Raw genomic sequence first — 25,920 nt, forward strand, 5'->3', positions numbered from 1 at the left:
CCTTTGTATTATTATTTGAAATAGCGATTCTCATCTGTTGATCCCGATAGTGTACAACAAATACCCATCCTAGCTTTACCATTATTCTCAAATCATGGTCCCGCGTTCGAAACTGTCTCGAATTTCCGCAGTATACTAGGTGGCAAAGTTAGCGAAGTGCCATAAAAATAATTGCGTATAAAATGTATTTCCAACGTACCTTGTTATAAAACCTTGCCAACTGTTGGTTAAACTTCTTATTCTTGTCGTTGATATACGTAACATCAGCCTCCTCATCGTCACGACCGCGGTCCTTACGTTTCTTCAGGCGAATCTCCTCTGCCTTCCTCAAGTCCGCTACCAGTCTATCAACTGCAGCACGGTCTGGTTTGTTCTCCGCAAAATCCACCGAATCCGCTGTGGAATAAAAGGTGCCGTTTTTATCAACCGCGACGAGCTCTCCATCCTCTGCTTCCACTATCTGAAGTCCACCACTTGCCGCAGCTTTTTCCACGGCTAAGATTTTTTCCTTCTCATATGCCTCAAGGTCGGGCTGCATCTGTCTCATCTGCCTTTTGTAGATCTTTCGTGCGTCTTGGCGATAGTCCTGGAAAGCTGTATCGTCTCTGTGTCTCTGTTTCTTTTCCATGCGTTTATCCCATTTCTCCGACTCATCGACAGTCCAGTCCCAAGCACGCTTCCGCTCGAAATCCTCGCCCTGGGCTTCAGTATCTGCTTTGAGCAGGTTATGTGATGCGAAAGCGTGTTTCCGGGAAATACTCGAGAGAAGGCTAGGATCGGTAGCTAGGCGTTTCGATTCGGCAGCCGTCTCTCTTAGATTTTTCTCTGCGGCGTTTTTCTACTTTCCAGTTAACAGGTGCACGATATCAATGGGAGCGAAGCAAAGGCTGAAAAAAAAAACTCACAGCTCTCGCTTGAAGTGCCTTGAAACGGTCTCTCATTTCCCTAGTCCTGGAAGCAACATCTGTTGTCTTATTATTTTCAAGGTCGGCCGACAATGTACTTGCCGTGTTCGATACGGGATTCTCTTTGGGGCTTATGGGAGACTTGCCATTAACCACCTGGACCCCGGCTTCGTCTTGGATGGCAACCGGAGTGGCCAGTTCCGAGCCAGAGGAGGGGTAGTGTTGCTGGTTATCTTGGTCCGGCATGATTGCATGTAATAAACGAACAGGCGTGCCTTCGCCACAAGCGTAGTGCTGGTTGATTCTCAGTAGCTGTTTGAGTGGTTGTCCAACGTTGACAATAAATGATAAATGCCTTGGTGACGATTTCCGCCAGAGGCTTTGGGAACCACTAGTAACGATTAGGACTAGCCTCTTTTGTCACAGAGCCGCGATCTTATAATTTATTATCTCCAATGCAGAACTTGAGCTTCAACAACAATAACGCTCCAGCCATGGCCACCTTCCCCTAATTGCCTCTCTATATAATTCCCGCATAGGAGAGGAGAAGCCTCCATGTCAAATCCTTCGATTTGCCGGTCATGGCTTCCTCCACAACCATCACGCCTTTGTCGCTACGCCTCGAGCTACTTACACCCAAACACCCAGAGGGTATCACTTTCTCAACTCTTGTTCCATGTGCGAAGGTCAAAGGCGCGGCGGGAACCTTCAGCGTCTCAATTGCTCCGATTTGCTATAACGGGGACTCTGAAGAAACCCAACGATGGATACTACGCGAAGGACTTTGAAGAATATATGCTTGAGGCATTCTCCAAGCCTCATTTGCCAGAGACTTGGACCATTTTCAACACGGAACCGTCGAAAATCAGACGCCTGACTAAGAATGCTCCCCTCGTCGATAGATATGATCCCAAAGATTTCAAAGATAACATTGAATTGCCGACATTACAAGCTGTTTGTGAGAAATATATCGTCTCGCCCCGGGTAGCCCGCGAAATCCTGATGAACCATCAAGGCATCGTCGCTTCATTCGAAGGCTGTGCTAAACGTGAAGGCGCTGCTAAAGTCCTTGCAACCCTGAATGCCCTTGTCGCAAGATTTGCATTGTTAAAAGTCCAAGTACCGAAAGGTCTTCTTATCCTTGGCATGAGATTCGCTTCTCGACAGTTTTCTGCCCCAACTCTTCAATCTTATATCCAAAGCTATGTCACTGGTGGATATGGCCCCATACCTGGACGCCAAGCTGCGAAAATTCTCCGCAACCTCTACCAAGCATGTCGGGTGAGTGTTTTTGAAAGTCCTACGATCGATCTAGGTCCAATGCGAGAAGTTGTCACTGGTCTGGATGAGAATGGGTTGGCAATCTCAGATTCAAGTCTGCACTCCTTGCTCTTGATATCTGATGATATTTGTCCACATTTTATCTATAGTCACTATGTCCAGCTGCTTGGGATTATCGGAGACAACGGGAGATTACTAAATATCTGGCCTACAGTCCAGGATCGACTCAAAAATAGCCCGTTTGGTCCTCCAATCCAATCTCTTGTCAAAAATTACCTTAAAGCCCTTCTCAGGTCAGGGTTGGGTTCTCGAGGAGTGTACTGTGCTGAACAGCTGTCGGCGTATTGCGACCTAAACGACATTTTACCCACGAGGGTATGGGCAGAGTTGCTTAAACAGGACAACAGTGAGGGGCTGCAGAAAATCGTTTCCAGTCAGACAGTAAACGGGATTATGCATTCGACGCTCACCTCCATAGAAAACAGACTGGGTATAACCTGGAATCATGTTGACGGAGGACGCCATGTTAAAACATCTGACATGGATCCTTTGTGGGACCATTGGCCTGTGGATGCGGTACTCCCCAGCCTTGATCCAGATGCTAGCTCAACTGGATCATCAGGTTGTTTACAGCGACTCCTTGAAGAAATAAAACTTTATGGGTCCTCCAAATCAACCACGGAGCTTGCGAGGGTCGCTAATTTATTACATGACTTTGAGGGTTGCGAGATCCCTCTTGGTTTTAGAAAGGGTAAACACGACAAAACTCTCGAGTTCGCCTGGTTCCCGCATTGCTGCCCGATCGAATTTTCCAATAATGCTCCGCCGTCACGTTACAATATAAATGGTCCACAATCTCCTTCGTCCCTGGGCTTAATCCGTGCTTTTCACGGTTTCCACGGCAAAACAATTAGGTTGAGTAAATGGAACTTGTATCTGATGCAACTTGGTTACCTCTGTGAGAGAAGCCGAGGTTTCGCAGAAAGTGGCATCAACGGTACAACAGGAGATTCTGAAAAGTGGACAGCCACAGGTCATATTATCTGCTGGGATCGGCTCAATCATCACCTCATGATACTCTTTCTTGGAAAAGGCTTAGGGGTCATAGATCCTGGCTTCTATCCCGAAAAGCCACATCCATACCTCCCTTCCGTTGCAAACCTGACCTCAAAACCGTGGAATAATTTCCAGGCTGAGTTCTCTGAAAACTCCGGTTTTCTTTTGCCATTGCGAATCCGTTATTGGCTAGATGTTGATCCCGCGGCTTACCTTGTCCCCTGAACCAGCCTAGCAGATGATATACGAAAAGCAATGTCTCTTAGTTACACACGGTGTGTCACTCAATGCAAAATTTCCCACCGACAACTTATTTCCGCAATTTCAGCATCCGCCTCATAACCACCTTCAGTATCATGATAAATCGCCAGAAGAATATCTGATTAACATGAGCGTAAGGTCGAAGCGACGTTGCACCCCCATCCATTGGAGGCCCGCCTGGGAACGCTCTGCGTCTACCATGGATTGCTTCGTTTGTCTTCCTTCCGAAGCTGCGAACTGTCCTGCAAGTCGTAAAGAGGTGCAGTGAGTGCGGACATAACCATCGATTCTACTTTAAGTTGAGTCAATTTTGTGGCGCCTGGCATTGTGGCGTTGATGTCTCCCTGCAAATACTTTGGCGGCTATTGGGGGCTTTGGAGGTCTTAAATATTTTCCTTCATATCCATATTTTGTTAGCTATCAACGCAACCTAAAATTATTCCTATATATCCGATAACCAAATTTGTGGCTATCAATACCATCGAAATGTAATATAGATTTGTTCATTGTGCAGTACTTCGTTGGCTTTACGCACACATTCTCTCACTTCGCTCTTTGGCTGTATTCTACATTCCAGGACCAGAAGCTATGCATGGGATGTAATTGTTCTGGCTTCTTCACGTTTGCTCTTGATACTCACTGCTGTGGTAGTGCTTTAAACGTGCTTAGATCCGAGCACTCCACGTCAATGTCGTATCTACTCGGCTGGCGGTTCTACATTCATGCATATCCTGCAGTTGATAATGCTGCAAATTCTTCCTGCTGCATTTCTTTCCATCTCCCGCGGCCCATGCATTTTTTTTTATTCACACAAGGCCCCCCGATATTCGTTATACGCAACCTCATTGGTTGACAGTTCAACAAAAAGAAAACATCGAGAGAAGTTTCTCAGCCAGGAAATCCCGGACTAATATGCCTATGGCTTTGATGTTGGAAACGCATATCAACGACTTATGCTCGAGATTTGGCCCAAGCAATTCAGACACTCAAATAGGCATACACACATATTGGCCCCACACAATCGGGGGGAACAGTTTCCGGCATCCATGCGGATGCAGGTCTTCCTTCCACATTCAAAACCTTACAAGGCCTTCACGGCACCCGTAGTGGCGCCTGTGTTCGGTTCCTCGTGCAAGGGGATCTCCCAACCGCTGAAGCCGCTGGCAGGTAGTTTTCACACCATTATGACGCGCCGCTCCTAAGCTCTTCCCCTCTTTTAGCAAATCTCTTTTTTCTTTTTTCGTTTTCTTTTTCTGATTATTGCTTTTTTCTTATCTTTTCTTTTCTTTCTTTTTTTAACTTGAAAAAAGAAAACATAACGTGCATTAAATGTGATAGATCAGCTTCTGTCAAGCCCCTCACAAGGGCTGCTGCTGGCCTATCAAAATCAATTTCCAGGTCTGTTGTTCGAAAAGGGAACCTAGGCAGACAGTCCAGGGACTTGGAGCAGTATCAGAGTGACCTTTGAGCGGCCAGCTGATTAAAGAAGATCTAAGGATAACAATGCCTCAATTTGTACCCCTCCCTGTCTCCATACCTCAGAGTATAAAGCCAGCCATATCAATCTCAAGCAAAATAATAGCTCTTCCAGGAAATTCCATGCGTCGACTACTCAGCATGGCCTGGAAACCAGCAGAAGCAAGCCGATATTATGCAGTTGACAGTTTTTTGTTTCCTGTTGTCAGGATTCTTAGTGCCAACGAAATGCAAAACTTGGATTTACTTCTATTCTTTTTCGGACCGCATTGCTACCCACCAAATAGCAGACTCGCTATGGTGTCACAGATGGGCGGATAGTAGCCAAAGGAGACAATGATACAGAAAATTTGTGCATTCGGCCAAAAAAGAAAGGAAAAAAAGGAAAAGGGAAAGGGGAAAAAAAAAATCAAACACGTAGTTAACGTTTTGGCCAGAGATATTTGCTTTGCTTCAGCATACTCCAATAACGGCCTGCTCAGCCTGCTTTGGTAAACGATGCATTTACCCGAACGTCATATTATCTGACCCAAGCTATACAGGCTGGGCCTGGCCGGATATTTCTAATGACTTATCTTTGAGATAGGTACAACTCACACGGCAGCAGATGCTAGTTTTCAAGAGGCATTCGAGGCTCCAATACCGAACTATTAGAAAGACGCCTGGCAGGGTTCGCCGATTCGGGAAGCAATCGCTTTCACATTGAACAATGAACGGCAAGCAGAGCCCAGCGAATGTGAATGGGGCTTTCAGAATAGAGCCCGGACAGCGATCTATCCCTGACTATGAGAACCTTGTGCGCAACTCCCTTCGGCTCTTGGTCTCATGCAATCTATTGCGGCATTGTTTAAACTATGAGAAGTTATTCATCCAACTTTCCCAGCCACCACTGCTTCCGCAAAATACGACTCTGAAAGCAGACATGTGCATCAAATCCCATCTTACGTGGCTGCTCGCCCGGCTGGCAAACAAAGGACAGAAAAGCAAAAGCCCTTCCGATCCATTTTCTACGGGAATGGAGCCTTCTGCATCTCTGGGTCTCTTTTGGCCGATAGATTATATTGGTATTTTTCTTGTTTCCTTCATTGCCAGGCAACTGAACATAGCGCTGGAGAAACGCTACCGCGCAGAGATTCGATGAGGCAACCATGGCCCCGGATCAGCTCTCTGTTATGGCACAACGTTTCTTTTGCGATTTCGGAGAGCGGGTCGTCCTCCACGACCTTCCCTCCGAAGCGACTCTAAGGGAAAATAGGGTTTGACAATCTTCGATATTATATCGATAAAAAATGGTTGGCTATAGTCTCAACTTGTAAGCCCACGCAGATGCACGAATAACCGTCTTTGTCTAAAAATGAGGTCGACTATAACGATCCCTATCCTAATTCAAGAGGCATCGCTTCGGTGTTCTAGATGTGGCGGCCGAAAGCAAACGATAAAAGAGCAAACGAGTGAATTTGTAGCTATGATATGACAAGATCAGCGCTTGCATGACTTTCCACGAGCATGGCCAGCAGTATTGGATGATAGAGCTGCCTTGCTTCTCTAGTCTCCTTTAGTAGTTATCAGATGAACCGGGTCTCATATGATTTCCCACTATATCTGCACGCTCCATCGACTCAGATCCTCCAGCCCGTGTTGATTTTGGCGGTGCATACATACAGGCCCATCTGACATGGGGCTGGCATGTTCCATTGTAAAGTGAAGCCCAGCCTTGCCTTCCGACCATACTCTTTGACATATTCCCTCGGCCGGGATGAGAATCACCATTCCCCTTTCTTTGCTTTCTTTTCTTGTCGATTCTCTCGCTATCGGAGTTTATATCCTTACATGTATTGTCTTAAGAGCAAGACATAGCAGGAATCCGAGCATCAAGTTACCCGGTTTTGTCCATGTAAACATATTCCTTATATAATAAGGAGCAGCGCTCATGACCCGGAAGCTGTGTCTACTATTAAACTATAATTACGAAACCCAAAAGCGGGTGCACCTCTGAAAGCGACAGATAAATCGTCCCATCAATCCATAGAAAAAAGAAGGTAAGACATGTTATGGCCTGTCATGCAGGATTTGAGGGCTGAGACCTCACAGCTTCCTTGGGTCCTGATTGTCCATCTCTCAACCCAATAATGGATCTTGAATTGGGCAGATCGACCAGCGGGACGAATAGGCAAGAATATTCTCCGACATAGCCTACGTGCACGGCATATCCCCGGCTGGAAAATCGCCAACAGGTTCAATATTTCGGCACAACCTGCCCGTGTTTAATAATACGAGCTGCCCACGCTTTGATCATTCAAGGGTTACACAGAGAGCGGTTTACTCTCCGAGAAGCCCTTATCTGGACCTTCCTATTCATGCAATCCTCCGGTAAATCTGGAATAGGCGTTCGAGCCGCCCCCTCTCAACTCGGAGACAACAACCCGGCCGATTAAAAAAACGTGTACAGTCCCGCTCCTCCCTTCTCCCAGATTGTAGGTCTTCGTTCCAGCCCAATCAAAATAGGTAGAAATTAAGGCGAAAAGATGAACTAGTGCGCCCTGTGTGAATATCGGCGGTTTGATATAAATGCGCACACTATTCTGATAAACAACATGTTGTCAACAGCTTCTCGAAGAGCAATGCCTTCAAGTTGAATTATACCAGCACTCCCATGTCTACTTCTGTGCCTTCGGGCTTTGGGCATCTGTTGCACCCACAGCCACCACCGCCACCACCACCAAAAACAGACTCAAGCGCACCGTTTCGTTCGCGACTCCGCTTGTTTGTGCGCCAACACCCCATTGCTGCTCGTGCCTGCGGATTCGGAGATAAATGTCGAAGGCCTATTGATCCTCTGCCGGTCATCCAACTTCTAATGACCGATTTCTCCCCCCAGTGCGAGGAAGATATGAGGCAGCTCACAAACAAGCAGCATGTTGTCACCTGCCAACTACATCCGGTCAGTGAAGCATGCGGAGGGTATCCCGAGCACAGAATTCGGTCTCGAGGCAATGCTGGACGCCCTTTCGAAAAAAGAGGGATTGGAGCCGTTAACGGAGAAACTGGCAGCAACCTGACAAATAGGTATCGTGGCAGAATTTTGTCTGGAAGCACATGTGCGAGTCTATTCTCGGTCGACCAAGACCCCGATCCAGCTCATGCACCTCCCCACCCACGCTCAGCGGCGAGCCGAGAGAAAGGTCCAAGTACCACTCTTATGCGGCCTCCGGGATTTTCATCGCCTTCAGATGCTCCACGATATATTCCTGCAGCTTTTTTCATTTTCGCCGACCTCTGCGTCCGCTCAGCTGGTTGGTATCAGCTGCGGTTTCAGCTAGTGGATGTCCAAGAAACCGAGAAATTGGGAAGCACCCCATGCCTTGATGAGGTCTGGTCTCAGCCCTTTCGGGTTTTTGCGGCGAAGGATTTTCCTGGCATGAGACCAGCGCCTTATTTGACAACAAAACTAAAAGACTTGGGAGCGGTTGGTATCAAGACGCGGGAGAAAGAGCGGGGTTTGCGACAGAAGAAAGTCATACAGAGAGGTGGTGGGGACGGTAATGGTCCTGAAGACGGTTGAGTGATCTACCCAGCAGCATATCGATGCACCCGGGACTGTAACAGCTTGACTGTGGCTGCGAAACATAACTTTCGGAGTGGTACAAACAGATGAAACACGGGAGGGAAAGGAAAAGAATATGATACCTCTATCAATATCCTTGAAGATCTTCCTCTTTTTCCTCCAACTCTTCAGGAAGACTTCGTTTCAGCAATTTCGGCAGCGGAGAAAGATGGGATCCCGCATATGAGCACACATGCAGAAGGCCATAATTTTACAGATGGGCAATGGCCACTCTGTTGCTCTGAAGTGTGGACGGTTGTGTTTGCTTTTAAATTGTATTTCGAACTCGTTCGGTTTCCCAAACCATAATTAGTAAAGTGCAGCGCATGTAATTGCAGGAGAAAGAAAGCCAAGCGATAATCGCACTTCCTCAATCAAACTGTGCAAACTGCTTCATGAAGATCTCTCGTTCTCGTTCAATGTTCAATTCGAAAGACTTCCCCAAATAGATATGTCGTATATCTTTCGCCTTGGACGCGGACTTTTCGTCATCTTCTGCAATCTTTAAATACCGTAATCCTTTGTGAGCGTTTCCTTCCTCACGTAAGAGACAGGCCATGATAAGTGCAGATGGACCCCAGCCACCCGTACTAGCAATTTCGAACCAATCAATGGCTTTTTGGCGAAGTTCGCTGTTCGTGTATTGTGCCGAAACCAGATTTTTAGGCGAGGCATCCTGGCCCCTTGACGATGTAAATGACTTATCCCGACCTTTCCCAGAATAGTGCAACTCCAGGTAAAAACTTCCTAGGTCATGACACGCTTCAGCGTTGCAGTCCATAGCGGCTTTTGTCATATATTCTTCATATTTATCCAGTTGGCCCTCGTTACCAACAATCTTTGCAAGATACTGGAAGGCGACAGGATGGTCGAGTAGGAACGCTCCTGCTTCCACGGCCGCCCGACTACCTTCGCTATCTCCTTGAGAACTTTTCACAGCTGCATACATCTCCCAGGCTTGAGGAATACCAAGGACACTGTATGGGTCTTCATCAGTTTCGCCGGCATGTGTCTGATGTGGTATTGAGATCTCCATAGCTTTTTCCCAAAGAGTAAGCGCCTCCTCCGTGCGACGATATCGCTCATGTAAAATGCGTCCGTAGAGCACCATTGCATCAAGAAGATGTCTTTGCGCAAATTCTTCCAGGTAGGCGATCAAAATGGTTCTTTTCAGAGGGGCGCCCGACGTGAATTGCTGGTTAATAATGTAGATAACGGCGAATGGCTCCTTAGACTCTGCTAGTCTATATAACAACCAATTTGCTACGGCTCGGTAATCTGGATGTCGCGAAAGGATAAAAGCAAGTCTAGATAACATGCCCCCATCTATGTGACGGTTAGTAAGAGCTTGACTGAGAGGGAACACCTCATCAGTGAGGAGATCACTGTCACTTTATTAGGAGTGGGCAATGGTATTTACCTCTACTTTGATCAAATATATCACTCCCATGCATTGTATTACACGTTACTGCGAGTCTTATGAGCGTTCCAGCCAGACTTACAGCCGCATCTATAGAGGATCCCAGTAAGATGCTTGAGAGGGCGGATTCGAATAAAGGACGAGGGATATTAGCAACCAATGCTTCCGCTTCATCTGAACTCAAGCGGATAGAGCCAAAAGCCGACTGATATCGAGATTCTCTCCTGCGATCGCTCATTGCTTTCCAGGTCGAAGGTGCCCTGGCGGCAGTGTGGGGAGCCGAGAAATGATATTGTTTTGCGGGAGGTCTTGAGGCATGGAATGTGAACCACAGAGGCCGTAGCCTCACACATCGTATTGTGAACATGGCCTCTGGGTTAAACAAAGGCGAGGACGATCTAAGGGACGGTAAACGAAAGGTGCTCTTTATCCCGAGGTCAAATAATGCTCAATCCCCAACTAAAACGTGCAGCGTCAAAAAAAAGAAAAGAAAAGAAAAGAAAATTGAGGTTGAAACGAGCGGTTACACCTTTAGTAAGCAGGTTCACAGGGCCATAGTTATTTGGAATTTTCCATTCAATTGGTGTTTAAATATTCAATATGCGGGTCTATCCTAGTTCCTGCAAAATAATGCTTGACATGACCTAATGTTGCTCAAGTGAAGAAAAAAGTTTTCTTCACTGACAATGGTCAACCCTTGACCTCCGCCCAGCCAAGAAAGCCGCATAGCAGTTGACGATGAACTGGTCTGATCAACCATAGACAGAAAATTGCCGAAAACAGAATAACGAGAAATATCTCATAACCAAAGTAATGATGTATAATACATTTCCCCCACGTTCCTATACATACAGAACTACCAACCAGAGCATCCACTGTTCTGCATCCACAGTCGTCCAATGTAATGTTCTATTCCCATTCCGCTTAAACTCCAGGAAATAGAAGAGGGAGAAAAAGAAATTGAGAAAAAGCTGAATCATTCCATGACAACCTTAGCCCCTAGATCCTTCATAGTCTTGACAATCTTTTCGGCCTCTTCCTTAGGTACAGATTCCTTCATCACTTTCGGGGCGCCCTCCACAAATTTCTTGCTGTCAACCAAGCTCAAGCTGAGAAGTGATTTAATCTCCTTGATGACCTTGGGTTTCGAGGCAGCGTCGAACGACTCCAATTTCAAATTAAACAATGTTTTCTCCTGAGCGGCAGGGGCAGCCTCCTCTTCTTCCACGGCGGCAGCTGGGGCAGCGCCACCAGCCGCTGGACCGGCTGCGAAACCGCCAATGGGTAGATCAGGAATGTTAAGACGAGACTTGATACCGGAGAATCGGAGGTTAGCTACAGCACTGCCAACAGACTTCATTGAAAGAATCTCATCAAGAACGAGCCAATGTGCGTGTACATGACATAACTGTTAAAGCCTGTATTTCCAAATATGTCTACACATGGGCAAAGAAATGGGGAATAAAAGGAAAACGAAACATCAATGAACATTCAAGGGGAAGAAAAAGCATCAATTGTCCAACCTTCAAGCTCGAAACCAAATCAGCAGTTTCCAACAGTGTCAATTGACTTATTTGGTCCACAATCTGTGTGATTTTAGGGTTTGTAGGAGCCGCCATCGGCGCCTCGGTGGACTGCCATCGCCTTGTTCCGACCGCAGCTGGGGTTGTTCGTTTGCATTGGGGAAAGCATGTAGACGGGGAGAAACGGAGAGACGGGGACTGGCGAAGGAGGGTGCGACAGGATCGAGCTGCCGCCTGTGAAGGAATTGACATGGCTGACGAGGCGCAAGATATATGACAGGAACAGCTTGTATCACAAAGAGGACAGCGGAAGGGGCCGCGGAGGAATATGTCGAGGGAATTGAGCTGATGTGCCGCCTGTGGTGCTGCTGGTTCTTTTTGCTGCCGTCAAGCAATGCTTGAATTTCGGTGATTGAAGTTTGAAAATTCCCATGTCTGAAGAGCACGTGAGCGTAACTTTACAGGCTATTACCGGTAAATTTTTGTTACGATACATCATCCGATGGGTTCCTCCGAATCCGATACATCCACCTTTTTTTTTGGACAACAAATGGCAATCTTCATCTTGCGGGACTCCTCACCACGCAACAACAGAAAAGAATATCAACGGTCTCACTCAAAGTGGAGGGAAAGGGAGCAACTTTCCCCTTTTCAACCGGCTCATATGGATCTATACTTCTCTGTCGTGGAGAAACGGCTTGCCACTTCTATCGCATTCGTCTGGGTCTTCTATCGTTTCGGCAGGGCGGTGGTCAAACTTCTCCGCAAATATCTCAATCGGTCAGCCGCGCGACGACGTCAGGTCCACCGCAGCTCTCGAGTAGCCCAAGATTCACAGACTACGGAAACAAGTAATGCGACCGCAGGCCAAACCTGATCCCATTACTAGGCCAGAATTTCAATAACCAGCACAAGTGCTTTTGGATATCAACACAAGTGATACATAGAGATTCTGGCTTTCGTTGAATTTGATGTGCGCATTTCGGAAACATATTCCAAGAATGGTGCTTGGTTTAGAAGTCTTATGGAGAGGGACGGCTACGGGTGAATTGCTTACACTTTGCTTCTACGACCCAAATAGTTTCGGCTGTCTGTACCTTTACGTTTCGACGAACAACGAACGAAATGCATATCAATATGATGTTGAACATCCCCAATCCATGTTCTTGCCATTCCATGCGTCGACAGTTGCATGCATTGTTTTGAAATCCGTCTAACAGCAACACGCCTGTGGTAAGCTCTCCGACACACAAACTCCATATCCACCGAATATCAGGGACAAATCCTCAATATTCCACATTGGAGTATGCGTGGGAACAATACGTCAATGCACAACGTGGACGACCAAGCTTGAATGGTTCATCGCGCAGGGTGGAGAGGCTAGAGAAAACTACAACGTCAATTTCTCTTCCGCCCTCACATTTACATATCGTGAGCTTGCGCTTTCAAATGCAACCGTTAATGTGGCATGGATTGTGTCAGCACAAAAACTGTTGAGAGCGTGCGTTTGCTGATATCTCTGTTATACCATCTTCCTGTTTTCTCGCTCACACCCTTTACGAATTTCGATGACTATGATACCCTTATTTCTTTTTACTTTTGCTTCCTGGTGCACTTGTGGCTCCTCTCATTTGTGCATTGTGACCCTGGTCCTACTCCGTTCTTCATAGTTCACGCTCTTAAACGTCATTTGGCACAAACGCGTCCATACCTATGTGCTCCAAAACATCATTTGATCAGATACTCCATTTATACACTTTGGCGGCTTCAAAATTTGCAAAATGAAGCATAATTAGATAATTGCATAGATAGCTTCTAAATATTGGAACGTTGCATTTTTCACCGCTTTCCGGATGAGGTGATTGAGACACGGGATTCAGTTCAGTTTGAGACTTCCAATAAGCTGCGATCGGTGCTGATGAGAATAGGAATCTTAATTTCATGTCGGTGGTCGAGAAAATCTATTTCATTTATAGCAAAAAGGACAGTAATCCTCTACCCTAAGCTACCTTCAGTTTCCCCGATTTATTAGCATGAGCATGCGGATAATAAGTAAACGGCCGGCTCAGCACCAATCAATCCCTCCCAGCCCCAGCGGAAATCCTGATAGTCATTTTGCATTTCCAATTCGCAGGTTTCAAGAAAAGACGAACAAAATAATACAGGGAAGAAAGCAAGGGAGAATTTTCTTTCATTCAAATTAATGTGGAAAATGCCAAAAAAGAAGAAATTCGCACATTTCATTTTTTTTTATTCTCCCCTCTCATCCTTTCCCGGTCACCATACATATCAGAACAACAGCACGAGCAACAACATCATCAACGCAAACCACTACTTCTTATCATTATCATCAAGTCAAACGCCTCAATCCTCATCCCAATTAGGGTTCTGTCCCGGCGGCTTCGGCCCGCCCGCCTGTCGCGCCACAATAATCTGATCAACCGACAACACCGTCCGCGAGGCCTCCGTCGCCAATCTGATAGCCCATGCCTTCGACACGAGCAAGTCAAGGATTCCATCATCGACTGCATTGACGGTTCCCGCTGAGGAGAATGCATGTAAATCCACGCCCGTGGTCCAATATGGTTCCTCCTCCGAGGACGAGGAGGCATTCTCGGATGATTCTTCCTCTTCATCCTCATCTTCTTCCTCCTCGTCGTCGTCGTCACCGTCGTCGTCATCATTGGTTGCTACTTTCTTACCCACCGGCGCCGATCGGCGGTGTTGCTGGTGAGCTGTGTAGAGGCGAGATAGGACCTCGGTGGCATCCAGGCCCGCGGATTCAGCAAGCGTGCGCGGGATAACTTCGAAAGCCTCAGCATATTTGCGGATGGCGTATTGTGGAAGTCCAGGCGTTTTATCCGCGACGGCTGAGATGCGTTCGACGAGCTGGATCTCCGTTGCTCCAGCGCCAGGTACCAGCCGAGGATCCTTTGTCACTGCCTTGATAACATTGACGCCGTCGTCGATGGCACGCTCAACGTCATCAAGGAGGTTTTGCGTTGCGCCGCGCAGCACGATGGTTGCGGTTCGTGTGACGGTGCCGGCATCTTCTTGTCGGAAGACTGTCACGCGGTCGCCGCCAATTTCGAGTGTTTCAACCACGTCAACAGTGCCCATTTCATCGGGCATTGGAGCACCGAGGCGAGCAAGAGGTGTGGCACCGACGACACGGCAGAGGCGTCGGAGTTCGAATTTGGAGAGGATCTTGATGACGAGTATGTTAAAGCGGTTGAGGTAGTGCATTGCCAGTTCGCCGACGGTAGAGCCCGCCACGACGACACGAACGCCGGAGTCGTAGATTTCTTTGATCGTTGCTTCCAGACGTGCTTCTTCGCCCTTTGTAAACTCCAGCATCTCTTTCGCGTTGTGCAGGAGGACTGTTCCTTTTGTTTCTGTCTGGGAGATATCAATGGGACAGCTGAAGACGCCAACTTTGGCCTTTTTGGCCTTTTTTATGGCCCCGTCAGGTTCGCGGCCGAAAACCATTCCTTTCACGACTCGTGATTGCTCCAAGCTGCCTCCCATGATTTTGACGACTCGAACATTATCCACGTTGAAGTTGGCCGGATTCTTGGGGAGGACTGCCAGTACGGCCTCTGCAACTAGCGGAGCAAGGATATCTTCTGAGCCGGACTGTTTGCTTGCAATGACAGTTCTAACCGCTTTGCTCAACTCGGTCGTAGACCGTAGCTCCTTTAGTCTATCCACCTCGAGATCTAGAAAATTTAAAAAAAAAAAGAGAGATGTTAGTGGAAACACCTCCCCAAAGTATGGTACCGCAAGTAGACAATCAAAGAGGAGAAAAACACACCATCCAAACATTCCAACGCAATTCCCTGCGCCTTCTCATACCCTAGCACAATATCGCTCGTCTTCAGCCCCATTCGCAGTAATTCCTCCGCCTTCTTTAGCAACTCTCCCGTGAGCACAATAACCAGATTAGTCGCATCGCCCATCTCTGCTTCCTGTTGCTGGCTGGCCATGACGACCAGTTTTGCGGCCGGATGTACAACCTCAAGCTCCCGTAGAATGGTAGCGGCATCGGAGGTCAGGATCAGCTTTTGTAGGTGGTTGATTACGATTTTGTTGCGGCCGTTGGGGCCCAGCGATGTCTGTACAGTCTGCGCAATGGCACGGCATGCTTCGATATTACGGATGACGGCACCGTCTTCGGAGTCATGGCTGTGGGGTGAAGGGTTTGGTCAGTTATTGTGAGTGCATTGATAATGGCCTTGATATTGGTTGGCTTCCATATTCAGTGGCTTTGCTGGTTGTTCACGAGTAAAATATTTTATATGAATACGGAGAATAAGGAGGAAGTCAAATTTAAGGGCGGGAAGAAAGATATACAAGGTTACGGTGCGTGATGCGTGGTGCGTGGGTGCGAAGCGCCATTTATCATGTATCAGCGGGGAGAAGAGGGGTGTAAGTTTGATGCACATACCTGGAATAACCCTGCTTGAACAGCCCAGCATTCGGGGCGCTGGGGATTGACAACGACATAGCTGTATGTATATGCAAATACGTGTCCCTCCTCTATCTGTGGTGAAGAGGAATTGAATGCGCGGTGATGTCGTCTGCTCTGCTTTAACTTTTTGAAGCTTCTGTGGTTTGCCGAATTTGGTGAGCTCAGGCCTGGGTGGGCGATGAGTTTGCTCTGTTTGCAGTGCAGTATCAATACCGTGGATATTACAATAATTACAATATCAAATACTCCATACTCTGTACAGCTCAGGAGAGTGTAGATGACTATTGACTTATTGTACACGTTGTAGCTACAGATATTTCCTATGCAAAATACCCAAGGATAGTCCAAGTCATCAGCTATCCACACGCCTCTCTACCAAAAGGGTCTGAATGTCTGTCCAAAGCTCTCGGCTATAGTCAGACCTGTCAGCTAGGAGTCCAAAAGTTAAAAGATACCATTCACATCAAAATAACCTACCATATCGCCCTGTAAGTCCACATCCGCTATCATCATATGCAATATTTGCTTGCGGGAGCCTGGAACAGTAATGCCATCGTCAGCGAACGAAAGTCCCATGTGGACTCTTTCAGACTCTCTCAGTCCCTCTTAATGATGATGGGAAAACGAAAAATAAAACTCACAATTTCTGAATTGCTTCCATCCGTCTCCGGCTCTGCGTATAACTTTATCAGCTAAAAATTCAAACACTAAAAAACATACCATCCACTAAACTCACCGAAGGATGCGTCGACAACAACTGGGGAGGCGCTGCTTTCTCAGCCTGGTGCATCCGGCTCCATCTATAGTTTAAAAAAGAAAGGGACATATTAATAAACGTCATAAAATATATATATATATATATATAAAATAATAATAAAAATTGGGGTGCGTGGACCCTTCTTTCAGAGGGGGAGGAGGGGCGTACAATCCAGCGGCAGCTTCGGGTTTAAAACAGCTCTTTGCCATCATCACTGCCATGGGACCATGGTTAGAAAACTAGTCACACCACATAATATTCTTATAAAGGTAAGATACGGAACATACTGAGGCCAATTTCATCCGCCTCCGACTATGCAATATCGTAAGACCGCCAGTTAGCACGCGGAACATATATATACATCCTCTCATTCACAACATAAACACGCACTAACCTCCTGCGCCCTTGAATTCGGCAAGGCAAGCATCAGATTTAAAATCATTGACGACAAATTTTGCGACACGTCAAACAGCATTGATGCCGCCAGTGCCGTAACAATCACTATGATATTCGAACTCATGCGCTCGGCTGGGTGATGGGCGAGGACATGTGCGATCTCATGACCCAGGACCGCAGCGAGGCCGTCTCTATCTCGGCAGATCGGTAGAATGCCGGTGAACACGAAGACGTTTCCACTGCGAAGAAGAATAGATATAAGTCAGTACAGGGTTTCTTGGTATACTATCATTAGTATAAATATAAATATAAATACATACCCAGGCAACACAAACGCATTCATCTCAGGCGAGTTGATAACATGCACCTTCCACTTCAGGTTCTTAAGCATCGCGTCTTCTTCACCCAGCTGCGGTTGGCCCGAGAGGATTAATTTGCGGAAAACATCATCGACGTATCTAACGAGATGATGTGACTCCGGGAGGAATTGGCCTCGATATTCCTGCAGCGTCATCATGTACGTCTGTTTTCCAAATTGCAGTTCCATATCGTTGGAGATGCAGTTGAAACGGCGTCGGCCAGTCATCTACACATACACACAACACATGAAATAAAGAAAGAAGTAAAACTTAGCGTATGCCTATCCAAAGGGAGAAAAAAAAGAAGGGGGGGACATAAAAAAGAATAAAAGCATGCTTAAACATGAGTGAGATGTAGAAAAGAAAAGCAAAAATAATAATATAGAAAAACCAACCGGAACAACATCCAAATTCCATACATAAAATCCCACCATCGCCGTCCCGCCCCCGACAATAAAATACCGGTAGTGACCCCAAAACTGCATGAGACGATAATAACCCCATCCCAGCGGGCCTCTTCCTCCTCCACCCCATCCCGCTCCACCGCCACGCTCGCCAAAGGTCTGGTATGTATATCTCTCATCACCTCTTCGCGATTGCGAGAATGCGCGTTGACGGGGCCCGTGGCGGGTAGTTGGGATTCGGGAGCGGAGGAAATCATTGGTGGTGAGGGGATGGTGGGTATTCCTAGTGTGATAATGCGCTGAAGATGAAGCCGAAACTGATCCTGATCCTGATCCTGGTGTTATCCGTCGATGAGCTATCCCCGGCGGATTCCACAGGGCGCTCCGCGCAGGATATAATCGAGAGTGTGCGCGGGCGGATAGCTCGCGTGAGTTGAGAACCGGAGTACGCGCAACGTGCCACCGCAATGATGTAAAGGGGGCATTTGACATGGCATTCATCCTAAAGGCCTTCTTCATGTTAATTTTAACGGTAGATATGGCACGCGTAGGGGTAGATGGGCGGGATAATGATTGCGACAGGATTGACTGAGCACCACTGGCAGCGAGGCTGTTCAAGCTCCCTCTGATGTGAAAAACGCGCCACATCTCCTTTTTTTGTATTTTTACTCTCTGCGGAGCAGTCAAAATCTGTTGTTATTGACCATGGCCTGATGTTTACTAGCATATCAAGAGGTTGTAGCTTGGCCTCGTGCATTCTGTTGTCCTCAGGCCTAGTAGCGAGTCGGGAATGGAGGTAGAAGTGGGCAAGTGCGTCACTGCCCGAAACATTTCTTTTCCGAACATGTGCCAAACTAACTTGTAGCTAGATACGAGGAAATTTCTTTTCTTCAAATTTAAAATAACTGGATGACAAGGGCAATTTAATATTTTATGATATTCTCATTCTCATTCATTATTTGTTCAAGGCAGGGGAGGATAATATATATAAACGGCGGTTGAAGAAACAAATCAGTAGTAAGTAATGGCATATAGTACAGTCAGGAAGAATGGATAGACACAATATGCGCACATACGAGTAGATATATAGATAGTTAGATGACTAAATAGCCGGATAGACTTAAGTATAACCAAGCAATTTATATAGGAGATATTTCAGTAGCAATGCATCGGATAAATCTCCCAAGGAGGAAAACGAAGATCTTTCAAGGAAAGGAGAAAGAAAGGCAGGGGAGAGAGAAAGGAGACATTAACAATAAACAACAAAATTCTCAACACGATCAACATTTCCCTATCCACAAAAGACCAAAAATTCCATGTAATAAATCTTCCAATTCCAATTGTTTTTTATCCAAGTTTCCAGCTGTCCAAAGAAGAAAAAGAAAAATATAAGAAAGAAATAGAAATCGGCACTTCTTCCCCGGAGGTAAAACAAACAGACAGACAAGAAGGGCATAAGAAGGAACTGTGAGATAGACCGAGGGGTGATATAGTGTATAGTGGTATATGAAGAGAAAAGAAAAAAAAAGCTCCTCATCCGGAATCTGAAAAGAAGCGAGGAGAGAGTAGAAAAGAAAACGAGGGGAAAGGGCATGCAGACATGACTGGGAAGGGTATGATACAAGGCAAATAAAGTCGAACGAAGGGGGATATAACGAGTAGGACTCAAACACCCATTGAGAAGAGGGTGTGCGAAGAGAAAGCGCGGAGGTAAAGGGGGTTAAGGTAAGAAAGGGGTAGATGAAGTATATAACATATGTCCAGAAAAAAATCATGAAACGGGGCAGACTGTGAAATTGACAGCAAACATGTTAAAGAAAAAAGAAATAAGGAAAAGGTAAGGTCCGCCCAGGAAATAAATAAATAACCACAGAAAAAGACAGAAAAAACAGGTTTATGCTCCAGAAAAAAAAAAAAAAGAATTCCCCCTCAACGTCCGCGTCCCCTACTATTCACTCCTCCGTCAACGAATCATCCCCAATCTCCCGCCACTCCCTCGAGCGCTCCGTCAACCGCTTAATCCCCGCTACACGTTCTGCCCAATGGGCCTCCGACAGCGTGCGGAACGAATACGCCCGCTGCGACGAAATAACGCCGATGGCCTGTAGCACCGCTTTGCGCGAATCTCGCCCGAATACGGCTGGGTGGTTTATCCACTCGAGCGCGGCTTCGAGGTCGGCGTCCAGGGCGGCGATGATGGCGCTGTCGACAGCGTTGACGGGTGGGGTTATGGTGGCGGTTTCGGAAGGCGGGTTGGAGGGGGGGTGGGGTGAGGTGTTGGATGGGGGGCTAGAGCTGGTATGGCTGGTGGTAGCGGTACTGTTGCTGCTGCCGTCGGGGATTTCAGAGGAGCGCGGAGAGGATGAGTTAGAGGAGTTGAGGGTGCTTGTGGCGTCTGGGTTGGGTTTTTGAGCGGGTGGGGGGAGAGGCGGGAGGCCGCCTTTTCCGAGGCCCTTGAGGATGCTGCGGGTTTCTGTGAGGAGGTGGTGCGCGCGGTCTTGCTGAGAGCGCGAGACGAGGGTGAGTGCTCGTGTGAGCATGTCTGAGGTAAGGAGTTCCATGCGCCGTTGGACGATTGAGGGGTGGGGTGGGATGGGTGGTGTACCGGGTCTCCCGGACTTGGATCGCTGAGAGGTAGGAAGCATGGTGATGGCAAGCAGAGATGGTCTTGGCGAATGCGTTAAGTGGCCTTCGCGAAGAATGTCTCCATATGTGAGATCAGCCTGAATCAGAGGGACTTCTTCCACACTAACGATGCGCTGCTCATCGCCATCGAAGGGTCCGCCCAGGGCTTCGAGGCCAGAAACAATGCTCTCCCAGGCGTCCTGAGGTACATGTTCCTGCGTCGTATTGTCAGGAGCGATAACAAGTTGGACAAGGATATCTAAATAGTACGATTAGCGCCATGAAATGTATATTCGCAGATCAGCATCCAGTTCCGTATTGCGTTCAGCTTACCCCGTTTGTCACCAAATCTTAAATCGCCCAATGCGGCCTCTGCGTCCCGACCCGCTGCGCGTTTGGTGGTGTGCAAAGCGCCGCTAATCTTTACGAACTTCGCTGGAGAACCTTCGGGTAGACGCAGCTTGAGCTTCGCATTTTGGTGAGAGGTAGACTGGAGCGATCCCAGACATCCTGCGACGCACTCTCGAAGCATCATCCAGTCCTTAACGTAAGTATACGAGGCCTTCGTCCGCGTGGACAATTCGATCATGGTATCGGGCTTGTGGGTGAGACCCAGTCCAAACGAATGGATTCCAACCCTGAGTGAAATAACATTACATTGTCAGTATGACAGCCAAGCCAAAAAATGAATAAAATTATCTCAACAGGTTGGAGAGCGGGTGGGAGAGATGAGTCACTAACTTCGCAGCCTCAGCACGAGATACAACAAAATCCACACTTTCCGGCTCAGAAATCGACGAATCACTAATCAGCAAAATCGTTGAGATCGGGTTATTCGATTTACGCTGCATGAGCAGGTCCATGGCCACATTTGCCCCTTCAACGACATCTGCGCGAAGGCTCTTTTGCCCAACAGGGCGTATCGAATTAAGAATGGCTCCCCATCCGCTCCAGGTTTTTGTAGTCATGCCGACCAGGGGCACGCCTCCACCACTAGAGCCAAACGTAACGAGGCCCATCCGATCTCGTGGGCCAAGATTCTGTACGAGAAACCTGAGCGTGTCGCGGAGAAGGGTGATTTTGAGCCCTTGCATGGATGAGGAGACAGGGATGACGACGACCAGATCGAGAGGCACGTGGAAGCTGAGGGGTAAAACGTCTCTGATAGAGTTGGTATAATCGGTCAATGCGGTGTTGTTGGATTTTGCTGCCCCATACGATGAAGTGGTGGATGAAACACGTTTCATCGTTTTATGAGTCCGATAGTCATCCTCCTCTGGGCCAGAGTTATCCATATCATAGTCTGGGTTCCGACCTACCGTTGGGTCGCGGTTTTGGAGATCAAGGAGCGCTCGCCTCCAAAGCTCCAGCTGATTGCGACTCTGGAATTGAAGGTGGAAGCATGGCAGCTCCGTAACGGACAGATTTAGCGTCAAAATAGGTTCCTCTGTGATAAGGTTAGGAACAATTGTATGACAAAATTCGTGGGCGGCGGGTTTAGGAGAAGGGAATATATCACCTGGCACAGATTCCACGTCTTTCAAATGCTTCTTGATAAGAATAGAACCCTTCAGCGTACACCTCGTCATTGTACGTTTCGTTCTCGGGTCTTCAAATTGGTTATGCCCATTCTTTTTCTCCTTGACGCAAATAAGCATCTCCGCGAAGAGGTAGCATTCCAACTCTTGCCACGACGCCCGATCTTTACCAACACGGACAGTCCCATGTAGCTTGAGCTTTCCAAACCTGTAAATGAGTTAGCAAGCAGAAGAAGGAGAAAAAAAAAAAAAAAGAAAAACCCCTCGCTTATTGTGAACCAGCTACACTATCATTTCTCATCGGCGAGAAGGGTGTCATGCATACCTTTGGAATTCCAAGCCATGCCAGTTATCGACGCGCACGCGCAAATCCTCCGTAATTTCCTCTAGGGCCTCTTGTGATTCAAACGGAACAGGCAACGATCGCGCAGGTTGCTTGATCGTTGGACTCGCAAGCTCCTCGTTACGCAGAGGTGGCAAATGGGCCGTATGACGCAGATCCTCCACGTCAGGTTGCCAATTTCCCTCAGGAACCTCAACGGTCACCAGGCAAGTCAAGGACTGCTGTTGTCGCGCCCTGTTGAGGGTGGGGAACTCGCTACGCACGGTCACAATTGGGGCCGGTATCGGGTTCCGTATGACACCTGGGCGCGGGCTAAGGTCGGACTCCATGGCCTGTACATCGTAATCATGCCGCCTCCCGGTGCTATGGTGCCGGCCGTCTCCATAGTCGCCCGAGGACGCAGCTCCGGTAGTACCACTATCCGAGCGCGAATGTCGTTGCCGGGTCGAAGGACTTGTTAAACGCTCAACTCTCTCCCGCTGGCTATTGGTATCTCTACTATGACGGCGGCGGGGATCACGGCTGTCGCGAATACTGGACATGCTATCTCCATGTCCACGATTACCATTGACATCCCATGGTGTGGGGGTATTCTGAGTGCCCCTATGACTGGCCGCATCGCTAACAGATACAGAGCGAACAATATTGGAGAGTTTTTCTGCAAGGGAGTGTCAAAATGAGTCAGTATATCATTGTCTTACAGATCCCATGGCAAAACTGGCAGCAGGATATAAGGGGTTTTCGAAGGGGGGGGGGAAAGGAATATTTACCTAAATCAAGCACATTTCCCCCTCGATTACTATCCAGTGCCAGAGGGGCACTGCACGTCGGGCAGTACTGCGATTCAAATTCTTTGATATACTCATAAAAGCATGCTTCATGAGAAACGTGGCCACATGATAATTGGAGGATGCGTTCTCCACGAAGAGTATGTTCCAGCGGCTCTTCGCAAACGGCGCATTCGCTACCCACGAAGGTCCTCTCCCTCCGTGGCCGCGTCCGCTCGACGTCCATCACGCCCGCCATCGACCTGTCCGATCGCGAGTTGAAGGACGTCTGAGAGTGATTTTGGTGCGGGCGGTATCCTTTAGAATGCACCAGTCTCGACAGTGACCGGAGATTCGAATTGGACGAGGTTCGCAGAAACGGAGATAGCGCTGAGTGGTTCAGCTCTTCTGGAACTGACCGGGAGAAGGAGACTTGAGGGCGCTGATCAACGGATAAAAAAGTTGACTGTGTTGGCTCTAGTCGATTGTTGGAACGGTTGATTTGGAGAGGGAGGTCTAGATGGTGCGTAGTGGTGGCTTAGTTAACTTTTGCCTCTTACTCTGATCAATTGCGCGAAGTATGGAAGCAGCAGGAAATAATTGATTCGACTGATGACAGATTGACAGGTTGAAAAATGCTGATCAGGCAATGCGGGTGTAGGTAGATAACAAACAGCGGGCAGACAGTGGGCGGGGAGAAAGAGAGGTAATGCAATGCAGGTAGCCGTATCAGCACACGGTAAAGTACATCAATGAATTCGAACGTAGTCAACAACAATGGATCAATGCTAGACAGATTCACTACCTTCGGAAGAAACGCAGCAGCAGCAGAGGCATGTATACAGGAAGTTTCAGTCAAGTTAGTCAATTCTAAAAGGGGAGGGGAGATGAGGAGGGGAAGGGAGTGAAGTAGGTATATCCATGGACAAAGCGACAACAAGCAGAAAAAGAAAAGCTGGGACAACGAGACAACGACGCAAATAAGCGGAGGAAATAGGTAAGTAAGAAAGAAAATCCCCTAAGCCAAAACCCACCTTTCCGCGAGGATCGTCTCGAACGGCCAAATAGGCCAAGATTGGAGAGAGGGCGAGGAGGGTTCTCGTCCTTGTCCTTCGGGGCGGGATCGGGCCTGGACGAAGCTCGATGCTTCCACATCAGACCCGAAGCAATGGAGAGATGATGGGTCAGAAAGCAGAGACCAAGATGAAGGCAAAGAGCCGAAGCAGGGGAATGAAACGGCGAGTAATCAAACAATTATAAAAATCCTCAAGGAAAGACCTCGCCCCGGGAGGGGGGAATGTATTGACTGGGGTGAGGGGGCGAGTCTAGGTTTTGGAAGACAGGGTTTGTCTGGAACTAAAAAAAAAAAAAGATCCTGAACAAGAAAAGCCGATGGCTGGCGTTGGCGCAGAGACTGGCCGGGGTTAACTTAGTGCATGGAGATAGCGCGGGCGTAGCGTAGCATAGTGGAGCGCGGGCGAGGTATCTCCCTGTCAGAGTAGAGTGATGGTGGACGAAGAAGGGAACAGCACAGGACAGCGCAGATATCAGCGGGAGGATGATACGGAGGAGGAAGGGAAGAATACGCAATAAGAAGAGAAGAAGCAGAAATAAGTTCTCCCTGTAAGCAGCCACGGACAATCTCCAGGACCATTCAGCAGCATTGCCAGCTGCGCCAGCAGCAATCGCAGTGGGTTCGTTGACGAGCACAACGGCAGCTTAACAGCCGTAGTCGTTGAACTAGTAGCAAACCTTGGAGTAGTTGCAGGAGTTCAAATCAGTGGCGAGGCCTGGGACCGCAAATGAGTGCGCGGCTGGAATCACTTCCAAATAGGAATCACTCCATCAGCACTGCGCAGCCGGTTGTTTCGAAGGACAAGGGGATCGCGGTATAGATATATATATATATAAAACCTCCGCATGGTAGAAAACGGAAAACGGAAAACGGAGGAAAACAGAGGGGGAAAAAAAGGACGATGATGAGTGAAAACGGAAACCGGAAGATAGAGAGAGCATGAGGAAAAAAGAAAGAAAAGCAAAAAAGCAAGCCGAAAAGAAAGAAAAAGAAAAGAAAAAGGAAAAATCAAAATAGAAAAACCATCGAAAAGGCATCGAAGGGCGGGTGAATAAACTGCTGGGAAGAGGCTAATGCATGGCTTGAGGGCGTGCAGTCATCCTCCCGAAGCACGACGCTTATACGGTTTGACGGCCCAAGAGACTCCGGACTGACTCTGCAGCAACTGCTGAGATGTGGACGGGGTCGAATTCGGGGTTCGCGCCGAAAGGAAGAACCCCAGTTTCTGTTCAGCCCGTTGCTCAACAGGCGCTCTGTTTGGTCCATCCAGGGTAATTAGATGTGTGGCGCTTTTGCTTGCGGTTCCTGGGACCTGGGCCGGCATAGAATAAGAGAGAGGGAGAGAGAGCACAGAGTGGAGGAGGGCGTGTGGAGATAGATGGTTGGCAGCTATACGATCTGTGCCTGCAGGATGGACTGCAGAAGAAGGCCCCTGTTGCTGGACAGTACGGAGTATGTTTTTACTCTCTCAGGTGTTATCATCATCTCCTTGGCCGAGTAAATACTTTTTCTGATATTTGATATTTCCCCTCAGCTTCAGCTTCCTGACCTGCATACGTCAATTGTCTTTCAGGTTACACACCCTCATGAACTGCATACATACAACGCATGCAGCTCACTGCAGGCCTGCATGACTAGAGCTACAAAGAAAAAAAAATT

General features: G+C 47.8%; 11 protein-coding genes across 11 annotated transcripts; 5 read left to right on the forward strand and 6 right to left on the reverse strand.

Moving 5' to 3' along the window:
* Positions 1 to 87: 87 nt before the first annotated feature.
* HCBG_07855 (pre-mRNA-splicing factor syf2) lies at positions 88 to 1,151 on the reverse strand (the record flags this gene model as incomplete). The annotated part of the gene is made up of 3 exons (XM_045434904.1): positions 88 to 135; positions 200 to 838; positions 906 to 1,151. The coding sequence occupies 3 exons, from the start codon at positions 1,149 to 1,151 to the stop codon at positions 88 to 90; spliced, it is 933 nt and encodes a 310-aa protein (XP_045284210.1).
* A 549-nt stretch (positions 1,152 to 1,700) lies between these two features.
* HCBG_07856 (uncharacterized protein) lies at positions 1,701 to 4,114 on the forward strand (the record flags this gene model as incomplete). Its single annotated transcript, XM_045434905.1, has 2 exons — positions 1,701 to 2,186; positions 2,406 to 4,114. 2 exons carry the CDS (start codon positions 1,701 to 1,703, stop codon positions 3,465 to 3,467), a joined length of 1,548 nt encoding a protein of 515 aa, XP_045284211.1.
* A 1,574-nt stretch (positions 4,115 to 5,688) lies between these two features.
* On the forward strand, positions 5,689 to 6,120 carry HCBG_07857 (uncharacterized protein; the record flags this gene model as incomplete). Its single annotated transcript, XM_045434906.1, has 1 exon — positions 5,689 to 6,120. The coding sequence occupies one exon, from the start codon at positions 5,689 to 5,691 to the stop codon at positions 6,118 to 6,120; it is 432 nt and encodes a 143-aa protein (XP_045284212.1).
* Positions 6,121 to 7,632: 1,512 nt separating this feature from the next.
* On the forward strand, positions 7,633 to 8,541 carry HCBG_07858 (uncharacterized protein; the record flags this gene model as incomplete). The annotated part of the gene is made up of 1 exon (XM_045434907.1): positions 7,633 to 8,541. The coding sequence occupies one exon, from the start codon at positions 7,633 to 7,635 to the stop codon at positions 8,539 to 8,541; it is 909 nt and encodes a 302-aa protein (XP_045284213.1).
* A 412-nt stretch (positions 8,542 to 8,953) lies between these two features.
* On the reverse strand, positions 8,954 to 10,370 carry HCBG_07859 (uncharacterized protein; the record flags this gene model as incomplete). Its single annotated transcript, XM_045434908.1, has 2 exons — positions 8,954 to 9,909; positions 10,004 to 10,370. 2 exons carry the CDS (start codon positions 10,368 to 10,370, stop codon positions 8,954 to 8,956), a joined length of 1,323 nt encoding a protein of 440 aa, XP_045284214.1.
* Positions 10,371 to 10,580: 210 nt separating this feature from the next.
* Positions 10,581 to 11,778, reverse strand: HCBG_07860 (50S ribosomal protein L12; the record flags this gene model as incomplete). The annotated part of the gene is made up of 2 exons (XM_045434909.1): positions 10,581 to 11,312; positions 11,527 to 11,778. The coding sequence occupies 2 exons, from the start codon at positions 11,776 to 11,778 to the stop codon at positions 10,980 to 10,982; spliced, it is 585 nt and encodes a 194-aa protein (XP_045284215.1).
* Positions 11,779 to 12,076: 298 nt separating this feature from the next.
* HCBG_07861 (uncharacterized protein) lies at positions 12,077 to 12,403 on the forward strand (the record flags this gene model as incomplete). The annotated part of the gene is made up of 1 exon (XM_045434910.1): positions 12,077 to 12,403. One exon carries the CDS (start codon positions 12,077 to 12,079, stop codon positions 12,401 to 12,403), a length of 327 nt encoding a protein of 108 aa, XP_045284216.1.
* A 1,072-nt stretch (positions 12,404 to 13,475) lies between these two features.
* On the reverse strand, positions 13,476 to 16,105 carry HCBG_07862 (T-complex protein 1 subunit theta; the record flags this gene model as incomplete). The annotated part of the gene is made up of 3 exons (XM_045434911.1): positions 13,476 to 15,245; positions 15,341 to 15,711; positions 15,974 to 16,105. 3 exons carry the CDS (start codon positions 16,030 to 16,032, stop codon positions 13,891 to 13,893), a joined length of 1,785 nt encoding a protein of 594 aa, XP_045284217.1.
* A 103-nt stretch (positions 16,106 to 16,208) lies between these two features.
* On the reverse strand, positions 16,209 to 17,736 carry HCBG_07863 (mitochondrial metalloendopeptidase OMA1; the record flags this gene model as incomplete). The annotated part of the gene is made up of 8 exons (XM_045434912.1): positions 16,209 to 16,407; positions 16,475 to 16,533; positions 16,639 to 16,670; positions 16,734 to 16,797; positions 16,923 to 16,968; positions 17,042 to 17,066; positions 17,149 to 17,389; positions 17,471 to 17,736. The coding sequence occupies 8 exons, from the start codon at positions 17,734 to 17,736 to the stop codon at positions 16,370 to 16,372; spliced, it is 771 nt and encodes a 256-aa protein (XP_045284218.1).
* Positions 17,737 to 19,865: 2,129 nt separating this feature from the next.
* On the reverse strand, positions 19,866 to 23,445 carry HCBG_07864 (von Willebrand RING finger domain-containing protein; the record flags this gene model as incomplete). Its single annotated transcript, XM_045434913.1, has 5 exons — positions 19,866 to 20,797; positions 20,872 to 21,176; positions 21,280 to 22,284; positions 22,402 to 23,077; positions 23,190 to 23,445. 5 exons carry the CDS (start codon positions 23,443 to 23,445, stop codon positions 19,866 to 19,868), a joined length of 3,174 nt encoding a protein of 1,057 aa, XP_045284219.1.
* Positions 23,446 to 23,971: 526 nt separating this feature from the next.
* On the forward strand, positions 23,972 to 24,614 carry HCBG_07865 (uncharacterized protein; the record flags this gene model as incomplete). Its single annotated transcript, XM_045434914.1, has 3 exons — positions 23,972 to 24,045; positions 24,232 to 24,530; positions 24,559 to 24,614. 3 exons carry the CDS (start codon positions 23,972 to 23,974, stop codon positions 24,612 to 24,614), a joined length of 429 nt encoding a protein of 142 aa, XP_045284220.1.
* Positions 24,615 to 25,920: the final 1,306 nt, after the last annotated feature.

Source organism: Histoplasma capsulatum, assembly GCF_000150115.1.
Source record: "Histoplasma capsulatum G186AR genomic scaffold supercont2.14, whole genome shotgun sequence".
NCBI lineage: Eukaryota > Fungi > Ascomycota > Eurotiomycetes > Onygenales > Ajellomycetaceae > Histoplasma > Histoplasma capsulatum.